This window comes from Loxodonta africana, chromosome 24 (assembly GCF_030014295.1).
Source record: "Loxodonta africana isolate mLoxAfr1 chromosome 24, mLoxAfr1.hap2, whole genome shotgun sequence".
NCBI classification, from domain to species: domain Eukaryota; kingdom Metazoa; phylum Chordata; class Mammalia; order Proboscidea; family Elephantidae; genus Loxodonta; species Loxodonta africana.
The window spans coordinates 52,296,758-52,313,076 of record NC_087365.1 but is presented as its reverse complement, the minus strand read 5'-3'; the positions used below and the strand labels follow the sequence as shown (position 1 = coordinate 52,313,076).

At 44.9% G+C, this 16,319-nt stretch overlaps 1 protein-coding gene across 2 annotated transcripts in view; it reads right to left on the bottom strand.

Moving 5' to 3' along the window:
- Window positions 1-5,483: 5,483 nt before the first annotated feature.
- The window catches only part of TSHZ2 (teashirt zinc finger homeobox 2), a 299,030-nt gene continuing 288,194 nt past the window's right edge, over window positions 5,484-16,319 (bottom strand). Inside the window, exon 2 of one of the 2 annotated variants that reach the window (XM_023538735.2) lies at window positions 5,484-12,016. In XM_023538735.2, the coding sequence (XP_023394503.1) occupies window positions 8,952-12,016 (3,065 nt within the window). In that variant the 3' untranslated portion in view covers window positions 5,484-8,951. The remainder of the gene's footprint in view (window positions 12,017-16,319) is intronic. The other variant, XR_010319309.1, reaches the window with a different exon arrangement.

The window sequence follows — 16,319 nt, the reverse complement described above, 5'->3', positions numbered from 1 at the left end:
CGGGTTTGTTTTTTTGTTCGGCTTTGCTTTGTGTGGCCAATCCAGTGCCAAGCATTGCTTGTGTACTGCTCACTTAATCCTCAACACAAGCTGATGTGAGAGGGAGGGAACCACAAGGCCACTTACTGCCACCCAACGGTGCCCAACTGTACTCAACGCAGAGTTCCTGAATGAATGAAAGGCTAAGCTTCATGTAGAAAACTCTATGCCAACTATAGGGCTAATGATCATTGAGCAGAATCTGGTTCAGCCACATTCCTTTACCTACTGGCCAAAGTGCTGAGTAACCTGCAAGAACATGTATTGGGGCTAAAGTTGGTGAGACTGTAGAAACAGGAATCTTGCGCCCATTGGCTCATTCCAGGCCTCTGACCATTGGACAGGGGCCTGGGCATGCAAGAACATTCTACTCTATGTAGCAACTACAGCTGGGTCATGGTCACATACAGAAAAATCATCAATATGCTAAAACTCTCTGCACTTTAAATGCACCACACTTTGAAACCCTGAGAGCTTAGCCTATACCCTGTGGATGCTGGGTGCCAGAGACCTGGGGCTGTGTCCAGCAGATCTGGCCTGCAGCCCCAGCCCTGCCACTTGCTGCTGTGAGTCTTAGGCTGCTGAGGCACCTTCTCTGAGCCTCAGCTTCCTCATCTCTAAAATAGGAATAAGATCCACCTTGCAGTTTTGCTGTGAGGATTAAGCAAATACCATAGGCCAAAATGTCTTAGGTAACATCAGGTTAGGTAAATATCAGTCCTTATTGCTATTACTAATAAGTGGAATTTGAATATGAAGGGCACTCATCATTTCACCAGTTATACCAGAGACCTATTTCTTGCTCTGAAGCAAGAGAGGTACCAGGAAAACTCGTCCCGGTTTGCCTGGGATTTTCCTGGTTTGAATTCCATATCCCAGAAGCCCCTCACCCCTACCTCACTCTGACGATTTTTTACCCTACGGGAGAGCCCCACCTGCCTTCCTACATTTACTTGGTGACATCAAAGAAGAAAGTGCTATTTTCCAAAGAACCACCCAGCATGTCTAGAGAAGGGGACAGGTGGCATTTACAGTAAGTCCTCAAAGTCCTAGAGTTGTTGGGGACCAGACCGGGGGCCATGGAAATGGACAAAGATCACCTGGAGCAGAGTCAGTCTCTCCATCTGACTTGCTACCAGATTCAGAGCTTGCAAAGTCAGTGGCCCAGGAGTTAAATCTGGTCTCCAAAATGCTGTCTTTGGTTTGAAGTGTGTGCAAGAAGAAACCAAACCCAAATCCAAACCAAACCAAAAGACACCAATAAAAAACTCTGAATTTAAACATTGAGAGACTTGACAGGAATGCCTGGATTTCTTACTTCTTTGGAAAAACTGTTGGAGCTAGGCAGGGCTCCTGCTTTCATTTGCAATGGCTACCATCGGCTCTGCTGAAGTCCTTTATGTTACCTGCTTGGCCCCTGGAGCACCTGTTTTGCAACCCCTAATCGTGTTTGGTGGAGTCCTGGTGGCGTAGTGGTTAGGAGCTGGGGGTTGCTAACCAAAAGATCAACAGTTTGAATCCACCAGCCGCTCCTTGGAAACCCTGTGGGGGCAGTTCTTCTCTGTCCAATAGGGTTGCTATCAGTTGGAATTGACTTGACAGCAACGGGTAATCATGTTTGGTAGAGGGTCAGTGAAAACCAGGAAAACCGTCCATGGCATGGATTGATACAATGGCTGCAACAATGGGCTCAAACACACCAACGACCGTGAACACGGCAGAGCAGGGCAGCTTCTTGTTCCATTGTACATGACGGCACTGTGAGTTCGGAGCTGGTTTCACAGCAACTACCAACAACAATATCCAGGCACCATATCCGCCATTTGCTGTATTTTTTTTTTTTTTTTAAGCATCCCATGGTCTTGATGTTTTGTTTTTGAATAAATTTGCGTGTGTGGCTGTGAGAGGCGGGTAGGTGGGGATGACCCTGTGGCAAAATGAGCAAACTCGCCAAAACTCCGTTGAGAAAGGATCTGGTCAGTGGGCCCCCACAGTACAATTTCTGAGTTGAAAAATACCTATTTTCATTAATTTTGATAGCCAAAAGGCATGGAACCAGCTCAACAGAAAAGCTTTCTCTGCCTACATATATCACGTGCCTCCTGCAAATAAACAAACACATAGGTAAACAAAGAAATAAATGATTATTCCAAGGAGGGGAAAACAAAACAAAACAAAAACCAAAAATCAACACCACTTCCCACCTAGCCCTGGCTTCCCGGGCCTCCAGAGGTAGATGCTGTGAGCAGCACCTCAAAGTTTTCTAAAACCCCCGAGTGTGACCTGCCTTTGGCTCCAGGCATCCCTCCCCAGGTGAGCATCGCTGGCTTTCACAGGAGAACGTGACATGCACGATTTTCAACACATTCCTGCTCTTTGGGAGGCGAGTCAGGGAAGAAAGCAAACCACACACCAAACCCCCTTTTCCTCTGGTCCCCTTAACACATCCCGTTATCTCCCCGGCCTACAGATCATTTAACAAACTGCCCTGTGATTCTCGCAGGGCGTGGCGTGGTGACTGATTTAAAATCCCCGCATTGCTAAAAGTGCATTGTTCTTCATCAAGTTGAGTCATTTTTATGTGAAGTGTCAAGCTCCCTAACAAATAACTCCTGCCAGACAAATCAAGTTCCTCGTCTTAGTGCCGCGGCTAAATAGTTTATAGCTTTAATCTGCTCACCGAGGTGTGCAGTCTATGACAGTAATTATAAATGCAAGGAGAAATTATAGCTGAATGTTTTAACTGCATTAGGAGCTGTTTGATGAACAATCATGAGCGCCTGCTCATTTCCAACAATAGAGGGCAAGTTAGTGTCAACGCATTAGAGAGATTTCAGTTCTGCATGGTTTTTTCTTCCATTTACCACGGAATGTCACTTGTCTCTAGAAAGTAGGGGGAAAAAAAAAAGCACCGTGGAAGGCTTTAAACTTGATAGTTAAAAAAAAAAAAAACAGACAAAGGGAGAAATGCAGGAAAAAACTGTTTATCACAATGATGTCTTTTTTTTTTCATTTTCTGTTTTGTTTGGCGGCAGGTTCGGTATCAAATTAGCTCGTTGGAGGTAACTGCTTGTTTTACTTACTAGAGGCCTTAAAAAATCCCTCCCAAGTCATTTTGCCAGAAGCCTTTATAGAGAAACTCTTCTTTCAATGAAGGGCAAGTTCAAAGGCAGCCCAGAGAGAAGCTCTGGTGACTGCGTGGCTTCCTCTGCGCGATCTGAGTTGCCATCTGCAATGACCTAAGCTAATGACACAATTTGGCGCTTTATTTTCCCCTCCTCTCTTTCGCAGAGAGACGTTTTTAATTTCGCTGAAGAATTACACAAATGTATTTTAAAGACATAAATCCATATAAAAAATATGAGCTAATTAAAACATTGCACTCCCTGTCGCTCATGGATTTTCAATTTAACGAAAGGAAGAAAAAAAAAGAATTGCATCTGGTTAAATGAAAAGATGATACTGATCGCAGATTGGAGTAAATGAAAAATCGTGTTACTCTATATTAAAGCACCAAATTATCCGCGTCAGGATGGAGCGTTCAGAAGTCCAAATGAGGGGAAAAGCGCCACAGAGAAGGAGCTGCGCGCCACGCAGGGGGAGTGACAGCAGATCTCTGGGATCAGATGAAAAACGGTGAGACACCGTGGACTTGTTTCTTGTTGCTTTATAAATGCTATAGTCTCAGGCTCGACCCTAACCTCCTAGCCTCATTTTGCTCCTCAAATATGAACTCCCAAGAGTCAGGATGGGGATCGGGGATCTAAAAGAATTCTTATATATGTATTTTCCCTAGAACTTGGGTCGTTTCTTGGTTAGACCTTGTATGGTAAATGTATAATTACCTGATTGAGCAAGGTAACAAAAATAAAGAAGAACAAGAACGCTTTGCTTGACCTTGCAGGTCAGTCCCAGGCTCCCGAGTTGCCAACATTTGATTTACAGCTGGGGCTTCCGAGATGTCCAGGGAAGCCCACGCTCTGTCTCTCAACCCTCAAGCCACACTTCAGTCTTTTCCCTGACCCAAGGGGTGTGCCTAGAAGCCATCAGTCAAGGTGGAGGAGAAGCCAAGAGGCAGGAGAAGAAATGTTCTCCTGAGGAGCACTGAGCAGTCCTGGGTTCCAGTTTAGCTTAACACAGGAAGCCTTGAGCTGAACGCAAACCCAGGGCTGCTCAACACTTCCTGTGTGTTCTTGGCCAAGTCACGAAGCCCTTGGAGCTTCAGTTTTACCTCTGCACAATGAGGATGGTGTGAGTAACCAGCCACGCCTGGCTCACCGGATGAGGTCAGTAAGTGGTAGTTTTGCTATCATTGTTATCATTATAATGAAATAAGCAGGTTGATATTTTCATGGGGACACCTACCTAGATATTAATTAGTTCAACTTGCTAAGAATCTGCAGGTTCCATATGCTTCAGATGAAGTTTAAGAACACAGCAGGGGCCGATGGAGATGGTTTAGAACTACTCTTGAACCTGCTATGTGCTAGGCTTTATGAAAAAGAATTGTACACATTTATTTAATACTCGCAACTTTTCTATGAGAGGGACATTACTGTCTGCATTTCATTGCCACAAAAATGGGGCATGTCTTAGAGAAAGGAGTCCCTGAGTGGTGCAAATGGTTAAATGCTCGACTACTAGCTGAAAGGTTGGCAGTTCAAACCCACCCAGAGTTGCCTCAGAAGACAGGCCTGGCAATCTGCTTCTGAAAAGTCACAGCCTTGAAAACTTTATGGAGCAGTTATATTCTGCACACATGGAGCCTCCATGAGTTGGACTGACTTGATGGCAATGAAAAACAACATCTTAGAGAGAATAGAGAAGTGGGTTTGAAGCCAAGTGCTTAAAGAGCCAGAGTTCTTCCCCCAACACAACACTGCCTCTGTGACCCCTATTCTACTCCTGAGCTTCCCCGTGGACTGGTCTCCATTCAGTACTGACCCTAGAGTTGCTCAGCTTTGTGTCACTTGTCTCGAAGGCAGACTCTTGTCCTGGTCACTGGTTCATTCCCTGGGCTTGGCACAATGACTGGTATGGAATGACGCTTGCTAGATATGTGATGAATGAATGAGGCTCAGAGATTGTGGGGCCTCAGGAACATCACACAGAATCTCCCTGTCTTCATTTTCTTCTCTAATGTGGTCGGATTAAGCCCTACCTCATAGGACTATTGTGAGAACAAAGTGAAATACCACCTGTGAAGCATTGGCCTGGTGTATTTTGATATTATAGTGGGCACAGCTGCCAATTCATGTTATATTTCCATTGCTAATATTGACAGTATAGATGCACAACTGGGTTGTATAGGAGCACAACTGATATTTGTTGAAGGATAAAAGGAACACAGGGAGGAAGGCAAGAAGGGAGGAAGGACAGATGGATGAGGGGCAAAGGAAGAGAGGAAAGGAGGGAGGGAGAAAAAGAAGAGAGGGAGGGAGGGAAGGAGGAAGGGAGGGAAGGAGGAAGGGAGGGAGGGAGGAAGGGAGGGAGGGAGGAAGGAAGGGAAGGAGGAAGGGAGGGAGGAAGGGAAGGAGGAAAGGAGGGAGGACTTATTTATAGACAAAGGAATGGCTGATGCCCCTTACTGATATTAATTTGTCCAGCCTATTTTGCTCTTCCCAGCCTGACATATAACCCATGCTCTTAGGGTTACCAGGCTTAGCAAATAAAATACAGTATGCCCAGCTGAATACGAATCTCAGATGAACTACAAATACTTTTTTTAGTATAAGTATGGCCCATTCAACATTTGGGTCATACTTACACTAAAACCTTATTTGTTGTTCATCTGAAATTCAAATTTAACTGAATGCCCTACATTTTATCTGGCAGCCCTACATGCTGCTCACCTGAACATTCATTTTTATGAAGCAATCCACAACAAAGCTGTCAGCCCTTTGGGCTTGAATTCATCCCCACCACCAATTCAAGGCTAGGTGTGCTGTTAAACACATACTGCTAAACGCACACTACACTACATGGTGAAGAGGATAATCTCAAGTCCTTTTTCATCTCATACTCATTAATTTGCCCTCTGTTTCATTTCTATTATTCAAGAGCTTGTGGCTTTTAAAGATATACACAAATACATATTGAAATTGTTTTAGATTACTCATGTTCTAAAATGGGGATACACATTTAATATTTTCTAGTTAATTTTTAATGAAAAGTTGCATTTATTAGTTGGCAGAGCATGTTGCAGGATTTAAGACATATCTGAGAAAGGAAAGAAAATTCCGGTCAAAATTACCGTCTTACAGGAAACTTCGGTATGATAAAGCTCCCAAGTTTTCCATAAAATCTTGACCATGCTTTCTAAAACACCAGGCCATTTTGTACAATTGTGCTATCATGCATACAGCTAAAATTAGAGTTCCAAGTAACAATGATCTCATTTTACGACATTTAAAAACACAAATGCATAATTGTAAGCAGTAGGCAAGGTATTGCACCAATGTTGCTCTCAAAGATAAGCACAAGAGTGCAGGCATTCTCTTCTAGGTGACCCAGGCATCAGGAAGACTTAGATGTGGAAACCATGCAGGTCAACTGGAAATAACACAAACACACCAGCACCCTCACCATCTTTGCAATCCACACAAGTACACTCCCATTTTCTTTGAAAGAGTCCCATATACCTCAAGCCTGTCCTTCTGCAATCAACTCTCCGAATCACAGCGTAGTGGTGTTTATTGATATAAAGACAGAGCTTCGGTTTCACTATAACGATAACACTGTAATACGGTGCTTTGAAGGTCCGAATCTGAAATATTTATTCTGTACACATGCAGAGAGGTGCCCAATAGCTATCTTATCTATGTATTTAACAGATTTGTCAGTACCTTTTATGTCTTTTTTTTTTTTTTCCCCAAATTATCGGGTTGCCTTTGCTTTTGGAGAACAGGTATGGCAAGTTGCAGACTTGGACTGAGGCTAGCTGCAGCTCTCTTTTTCTCCCTTCTCATTTACATATCACGATGTTTTGGCAGTGGTATTGATTTTTAAAAAAAATGATTACAAACCTAACAGGTGGAAAATTGGTCTTTATTACAGCACAAATAAACATTACCTACGTGTCCTCTTCAGCATGATTTGGAACCACCAACTAGAATCTGAAACATTTCTTTTGGTATTCTGTCTATGTCCACCTTTTTTTTTTTTTAGGATCAGAAAAGCATAATAGCAAGTTACATAAAACGTAAAATGTTATATAGCAAATAAATAGGACATCACGGGGCCCCAAGCTCACATATATAGATTCATTCCGGCTTTTCTTTCAATAGGATGAGCTGAACACATCATGCTTAGAAAGCAAGAAATGAAACTAGCAGTAACACATTTTAATTATCATGATAAAAACATGCAATCAAAAGAAGACTCGTCTTCATTTGGGCCCAGAGAGTTGTTGGAGCTATAGGATGTTTTCCCTCCCCATAAATCAATAGCTCTTGGATCTTCTCACTCAGGGAAAAGTCCCAGATTGGGTATTTTAACCTTTTATTTCACTTCGACCATTGCCACGCACGATAAATCTCCCTACCTGATGGAAGGGGAGCCCAAACTCATGCCACACAAACACCGCTCTACACCTGGAAAGTGGCTCTTGCTTACACACCTCTGTGACTTGCTCTGAAAATCTCCTATTTAAAAACAAATGCTCTGACAACAGCGGGTGGCGAGGGCTTGCACGTTAAGCTATTATTAGCTGCTCATATTGTGAATTAATCAAAAGAATTCATCTGTAACCTAGCATGACTTAACCTGGGCTGGTAAATGCAGAAGGCTTAGTTCGGGTTGGATCCCTGCCTTGCGGTGTGGCCTGGGGTGGAGGGCAAACCAGAATGTGTGTGAGGGTCCCTGACATGTGGGGGTATCATGCTGGAGGGGAGAAAAAATACAAAAAGGGAGATAAAAGAGATTTGGTAAGACCCAGCCTTGTTTATGCTTGATGTTTGAAAGGGCTAGTATGACCAGTCTGCTGAGATATTGGACCTTGGTCTCTGTCCTCTTTCCTGGAGGTGACACAGATGATTTGGGCACTGGTGGCAGAACTTCTAAGATACATGATGCAAATTACCTTGAAGCTGAGGGACCCCGTGTGCATTGGCAATGGGTGTGCAGAAGGACATTTGTTTCTCTACGTGGAATACAACCACATGTATCTGCACTACCTCCGTCTTTGTTCAAGGTGGACTCTGATAGCAGTCTAAAGAAAACCAAAGGATGAGAGAAGAAAATGAGTTTCCTCTCTTTTCATCTAAATGTTCTGCAGGAAGCATGTTTTTCTGTAATCCCCTACAGGAAATGTAACGTAGGATATAAACAAAGGAAAGGAGCAACGGCTCAAAGGAAGCTGCAAGAAGCATTCATTACACGTAACAGTAAGAAAGACAACGTTAAGCTATTCATGAGCTGGTTAACAAATCACTGTATATGACTGCCCCGGATAATCTCCAGTCTATATTCTGGCGCTCATCTTGTGATCACTTCTTAAGTCATTAACATGGCTGTGGGAAGGCGGGCTGGTGAAATGGAATGGTGCGAGAAGTTAGTACCTAGTCATTAAAATGAGGTGAAGCCTTGGTTGAGTGGACCTTGGAGTTGGGCCTGGGGCAACTAAGGGAATATGTATCATGAAGGCCTGGGAGAAGCAGTAATCTATGAGCTTTGTCTTTCTACACCCATATTGCTCTATGCCCCAACTCTAAACTGGAGATATTGAGGGGATTGCTAAGGACTTATTTCTCATGTTCTGGTCTTTCCTAAGAATAAGTCCTTTTCCAGCAAGCTACTGTCCTGCTTGGTATTGGGGAGATGTTAGCTGCCTCTAAGCAGACACAGCTCCCTTGGAGAAGCTCCTCACAAGGCCACTGTCCCAATCACCTGGGAGCAAACCCATACCTGCAGCACTATTCTTCATCCACGTCTGTTACAAACTGTGAATGGTGTTCGGGTGACTTGCTGTGCGTTTTGCTTAGGTGGAGTTTGACTGCATGTTTGCTCACAAATGTCCGACGGCACAACTTACACTTGAATTTAGAGTCTGTATCCTCTTCACCAGCTATTGTTTCCGGAGACCTCTGAGCCGACGATACCCGGGAGAGCTCTTGCTCTACCTTGCTTTGCTGTTCCACGGCCATGCGGTTCATGTCCTTCATTTGGAAACCTAGGTGAGACTCTAAGTGACTGATGTAGGTAGAAGGGGTTCTAAACTGGGAGGCACAGTCACCGCAATAAAAGATGGGGTGTCCTTTGTCCATGTTTTTCAGAAATTTGGTCCCGCCTGTTTTCCTAAGTTGGTACTTGACATTGGCCAGCCAGTGGCTAATGGTGGTCATCGAGAGTCCCGTAAACTTTGAGATTTGCATTCGTTCTTGGGGGCCCAGGTCAGACAACAGGTACTTGCCCTCTGATGTCTGGAAGAGGCTTGAGGCGAACTGAGCTTGCAAAATCAAAAGATGCTGAGGATTCCAGTTGGACTGCCGGCCTTTTCTTTTATGCAAAGTGGAGACTTCGCTGGAGACATCCTCGAAGCGCCTGACATCCATTTCCAGCTTCATGGGAGGGACCCTGGAAGATGTGGCAGGCTTTGGGGTGGTTGCCTTTGGGAGGACTTTGACCATGTCGGCGATATCAGACAGAGCGTGCTTCTGAGGTGGGGATGTACAGGATTGTGCTTGCGAGGACTCTGCTTTCTTGGTTTTGGACTTGGTGAGGTCGATGGGCTGATCGTTGTTCTCAAACAGGTAGCGCCTGGACAGAGTGGCGGGCCTTGTGGAGGCAGGACTCAACACTGGCTTGTCTATGACATTAAGATTCGATTTGTGAAACATGGAAATTGTGCTTGAGCTGGGGCTAGAACAGGAAGGAGAGCGCAAGGGCTCCGTGGCCTTGCCCAGGTGATTGTTCAAGACAGACTGCAGGGCGCTAAGCGGGTTGATGCAGGGCATGGCCGAAGCATGGTTGGTGAGCGCACAGCCATTGCTAAGAGATGTGGACTCCAAGGGCTGGGGTCTCTCCTTCTCACCTCCCTCTTTCATCAGCTTGTCCTCCTCCTTTTGGGGACAAGGCTCAGCCTTTTTGGACTCTAACGGGGGTTCGCTTTTGGTGAAAGACTCCCCTTCACTGTGACTAAAAGACGATGCTTCTTCATGGGGACTTTCCTTCCCACACTCCTTCAAGACCTCATCTTTGTCTTCCGACTCCTTCTTCACTTGAGTGTATGGGGCCAGGTTCGTGGGCACAGAAACGAGTGGCATGACTTTCCACTTTGGTGCAATTGGCCTTAACTTGTTGGTGAGATTAGGTCGAATCTGCAGGACTTGGGAGCCCATAGGCAAAGAGGGCTTGGTGCCCTCGGACAGCTGGTAGGCGGCATGGATGCTGGGGTATGCACTCCAGCTGGGAGCTCCATTTTGAGCTTTGTTGATGGCTGTGGTGACGGTATTTTCCAGTGACTTCAAAATGTCCCCTCCACCCTTTGAGCCATCTTCCAAATCCTCCTCCCGTAGATACTGGTACTTTATTGTAGGGTCTAGAGGTTTTTGCAGAGGATCTTCATATTCTTCGCCTTTCATGACTTTCTCATCCTTGTTGGCTTCCTCTGGCTTTTCTTTTTTACCCTCTTTCTTTGATTCGGTTGTAGAGGCTGTGCAGTCTGCAGTCGAGTTATTTGATGGCTTGGGAGGCACAGAGTCACTGTTTGGAGCCTCACTCAATGACTGCATTTTCTCCACGGCTAGTGGGTCCAACACCAGCTGCTTCCCTTTCTTGGAGGCCGAGCTGGTGACCTTCAGGAAGTGGCCTGTGACCATCATGTGGGTGGTGAGCTGCTGCAAGGTGTCATGGGAGCTCCCACACTCCATACACTTTAAGATCTGGGACTTGCAGGCCTCAAACTGCCAGGTATAGCTGGCGCCATTTTGGTAGCCATAGCGGTTATTGGAAGACAGCTGTAGGTTGGCGTTCTTCTGAGAAGGAAAGGAATCTGCGAAGGATCCCGTGGTTGAATCAGGGGAGCATGGCCGATTGACATCAAAAACACGTTTCTTTGCTGGAGTGACCATTTTTGACGAAATGGTTGGTACCGGCTCCTTCAAAGGCACTTTCTGGTAATGTTTTGTTTTTATCATGTGGACGCTCAGATCTTGGAGGGAATCGAAGGAGTCACCGCAAAACATACATTTCAGAACCTTTTGGGCATCCTCCTTGTCCATATCCTGGAAAGCCCTTTTCCGGGGCTTGGAGTAGCTTGTGGGTCTAAGCTTGTCCTTTTTGCGGTTGTCATCTTGATAGTGACCGGTTTCATTCATGTGCACAGTCAACTCAACTAAGGTGTCGTAGGCAGCGCTACACTGCCGACACCGGAATCTACTGGCCCCAGTGAAAACGGTCCCACACATCTTGCTGCTCTGCCGGTACAACTGGACGGAGCTGAACAGACTGGGCTTAGAGAAAGATCTGGAAGGCAAGTTTTGCTGCAAGCTTTTGGACAGAGCATCTTGGTGCCAATCAAAATCACTCTTGTTGCTGCCATTTCGGGTATCACAATTCCGCCTCTCACTATGGGACAGCTTGAAGCCAAGACCCAATCCTGACCAATAGGAGTCAGACAAGATGTTGGCATAGACGGCCGTCATTTTATCCATGCAGTTGTGCGCTTCCTTGGGAAGTCTCGGGTGAACGTTTGCTTTCTTGTCCGAGGCATCTCGGCCGCAGAGGCTCTTGATGTCTGACACCTGGTCACTGGCATCGCTGAGCAGGGATTCGTTCTCAGCATCCTGATTGGACAGATGACTTCCAGGGGAGTTCTGATAGCTGAAGCAGCCTTTCTGCTCTGGGCCCGTTTCTAGCTCCTCGTCTGTTCCAGGGTCATTGCTGCCCTGGAGTTGAGCTACGGAACCACTGTCTTCCTCCTCCTCCTCTTCCTCTTTTATTTCCTCCTCTTCCTTCAGCTGTTCTTCTTGGGCATAGCCTGCAAGAGAAGAAGAGATGAAATAATGATAGCAGGTCACATACTCCATTTCAGTTTCCCCGCGTATTCTAAGTGCTTCCCATACCGAACTGCATAGCAAAGTCGTCTACGTGTTCATGAACGGTGAGCATCAGAAACAGGGAAGAGTCAGATGCTGTCTTCTGTTCTGCCTGTCGCCTTTCTTTTTTCTTTAAATGGGCAGGAGTCACAATTTTTTTACAAATGCCCAGAACCCAAGTTAATAATTTTTGTGTTTAAGGAATATCACTCTAATATTGCTGTATTGGGACAGACACTAAATTCATGCGTATGACTTTCAGAAAAGTCGAACTGAAATTTAAATCCTGTTAAAGTCCTGTCTCTATGGGTAAGGCGGTTGGCTAATAAGAAAACGAAGACTTGACCCTTGGCATTATGATGGTACAGTTTTCCAAGACACTTGGCTATATCGGCATGTGACCATCTAATAAATCCTTTCTGAGTGCTCACAAGTAATTTGGATGCACGGCTGTTATATTTTTAATAGCCCATGTCTTTTTGTTGTAATGTTTTTATTTGTAGAGAGTTGCACAGCAGGAAGAGAGATTACGGAGGATGTGAATGGAATCTTCCATCGAGAGCTGAAAAATTATGTAAGCTCAGCAAATACAATGATTTAAAAATAATAGCAAACAGTGTTAGAATGGGAGATTTGGGGACTATCCTATTATTCTCAAACGGGTTCATGAAGACCTTTCCAGACAAGGCTGAAAATGCCCTCTCGATCTTGCGCCTGTAATTTCAAATACACTGTGATTTGTGGGTTCCCGTCACAAGATGCCAATTATACATGTGATTTGTAGATGCAAAATGCTATTGGAGATGCAGGCTTGCCCTTCTCTGAAAGGATTTAGGACCCGTAATTGCAGAGGGAAAATGAAGGCCTGAGAGAGCAGTTGCAAAGGGAATTAATGGGCAAATATCCATCAGTGGTGATAGGGGACGTGGCTATTTACACCCATGGGCTCATTTTCTTTACCTGGCCTTTTTAGGGCCACGTGGCTAAAATACAACCGAAGAAGGACAAAAGCAAAGGAGATTCAGCCTTGTATTTGCATCCTCAATGCAGTATTTTCCTTATCAGTTTCTATCTCCCCTCGTAGTGTCAAGCTGCTACTTGAAAGTAACCATAGTGTGAGTATTACATCCACTCACCAAGGGTGGATTTTGGGAAAGGGATGATCTGCTCATTGCAGGTCTGACCTGGGAGGCAGGCAGCGAGAGTTGGAAGAGATGAGGGTTTGTTGGGAATAAGGCAGCTGCAGTCAGGGTACTACAAAGACTGAAGATACGGATGATGACACAGAATATTCATTGAGCAATACTGTGTCCTCGAGTCCCTGGGTGGGGCACATGCTCGCCACACTCAGCTGCTAATCAGAAGGTTGGAGGTTTGAATCCACCCAGTGGTGCCTTGAAAGAAAGGCTTGGTGCTGCTGGTGCTCTACTTCTGAAAAAATCAGCCACCGAAAAGCCTGTGCAGCACAGTTCCACCCTGAAATACATGGGGTCGCCATGAGTCGGGTGAGTCAGGGTGGACTCAATGGCAAGTGGTTTACTGTGTCTCAGGAACTGATTGCCGCAAGTGCATTTTTTCACTTCATTCTAATATCCATATGAAGTAGGTGCTATTATTCTTCCCATTTACAGATGGGGAAAATGAGGCTTCGAAGTTAAGAAATTTGCCCAAAATCACACACTAGTTATTACAGAGTTGTGATATGAACCCAGGTCTGTTTGATGACAGAATCCATGGTCTTAACCACTGGGCTCCAAGCTCTTTCTATTACCAACCTAATGAATAAAAAAACTTTGCAGAGTTCCAAAGGTTAAGTGGTGTCACTAAAAAGATAACCATCTTGGAGGGGAGAATTGTGAGAAAGGTGGAGACATGTATCCAAGATTTTAAGGGCATGACTCCATCAACACAAGACGAAAATCTAAAAATTTAGTCACTAGTTTTGTGGTTGTGTGAGTTGTTATTGCCGGCAGAACCCCCCCGCCCCCCCAAAACAAACCAACAAGTAGATATTTCATTAAACTGGTGCTGCTGGTCTCTAGTTTCATGAATTGATTTGAAGAAAAACAAAACAAAACTGTTAGATTGAGCAGTTTTAAAAATTAATAAAGGTGTTATGGAGCCAGGTAAAATGTTCAAAAGAATCAGGCAAAATTGATCAATGGTTCGAACAGGGTCACTTTTGAGAATGAAATGGGTGCTGTTACGTATACACTGGGGCAACAGGCTTTATCCACGACTTTTCTAGGCAAACTAAGACGCGCAGTTACAACATGTACAGCTGACGCTGTCACAGCCACAAAGAAAAGCGCGCACACAGACACACAAATGAAGAAATCCACAGGGGAAAAAAGAAGGCTTTCTGTGATCACAATTGGTTAAGTATGTCGCTGGATTTTACTTCTCTTAGTATTTTTAATTCCTAGCACAGTGCCTGGCACTTAGGAGAAAGTGCTTTATCTTATTCTATGCATGCATTGATGAAAAACGCACGAAAGTGCGTGGGTATGCGCGCGCGCACACACACACACACAACTGCCCGGCGAAGACAATCATTTTCACATGAGGAGAAAAGAAGTGTTCTTTTTTTTGTGCTGACATGTGGAAACCGAGCTTTCCAGACCAGCTCAACCTCACAATCTACTTTGTCCTTCTAAATGGATTCCCCAGAAGAAAAGTCGGAGACAGCCAACGCCTCCCCCACAATACAGATAAAATTTTCTGCTTAATTAGGCATTGACATGTTTACTATAACCTTTACAGAAGAGTAACTCGTGCTGAGCGACCCTTTTTGTCTGTTTCCCTCCGCGGAACCGACGAAATCTCATGCAGGCGATAAGGTAGCGCCTGGAAAAGCCTCATAAAAAAAACAGTGCCAAAGCATCTGTCAAAGGGAGTGTATTTTAACAATGGCTCAGGGTTCCAGGGAGTTTTTAAGAACACATTTTAATATTACACATTTAAAACTGTTCGCTTGACTTCAGTGATTTGGTTTGCCAACGGCAGTTGAGGGCAGAGAGGGAAGGCAGCCAGCATACAGGCGATCTGAGTATATAATGAGTGCGTCTCTCTCCCTTTTGATGATTTGTTTAATCGGATTGCATCATATAGAAATCTTGGTAGAAGTGGGTGAATGGCACGTTTACCCTTCTGAATACTTACTTAACAAAAGAAAACCGTCACAATTACACCCATGCAAGATACAGAGTTTTTCTATTTGGAACCCCCTTGGGTTGAAGACCAAACTTTGTAGTGGTGAACTTCTCCTTCCCCAGCCTAAATTTCTAGTATCATCCTCTTACAGCTGCCTGATTCTGGCCACATGAAACTTCCCCGTTCCCAGGACAGCCAATTCATCAGCAAAATCTGTCAGTTCTACGTCTAAATGACAGATTTGAGAGACCATTTCTCTTCCACACCGTTGCCACCGCCTAGACTGAACCACCATTATTACTCACTAGGGCAACTAAATGGGCTATCTGCTTCTACTCCCTCTAGCCTATTCTTCAGAAATTTGCTAGAATATTCTTTATGGAAGATATCATTGCATGATATGCCTCTGTTTTAACTCCTGCAATGCCTAACCTCTCTAAGTGCCTTTCTATTGCACTTAGAATAAAATTCAACCGCTTACATGGTCGACAAGGAGCCCTGGTGGCACAACGGTTAAACACTTGGCTGCTACCCAAAAGGTTGGCAGTTTGAACCTACCCAGTGACTTCGAAGGAAAAAGATCTGGGAATCTGGGGCAGCTCTATTCTGTCACATGGGGTCACTTTGAGTTGGAATTGACTCAATGCCACACAACAACAATGACAACAACAAAGCATGGTCTATAGGGGTCCCTGCGTGGTGCAGATGCTTGAGTGTTAGACTACTACCTGAAAGGTGGGTGGTTTGAACCCACCCAGAGGCACCTCAGGAGAAAAGCCTGGAGATCTGTTTCCAAAACGTCACAGCCATGAAAACTCTATGGGACATAGTTCTACTCTGGCACACATCAGGTGGCCACGAGTTGGAAATGACTTTATGATGACTTTTTAGCATGGTCTGTAATAGCCTGGAGCCCTGGTGACGCAGTGGTTAAGGGCTCAGCTACTAACCAAAAGGCTGGCAGTTTCAGTCTACCAGCCGCTCCTTGGAGACCCTATGGGGCAGTTCTACTCTGTCCTATAGGGTTACTATGAGTCGGAATCGACTTGACAGCAACAGGTTTGGTTTTTGGTATATAATAGCCTACAGGAT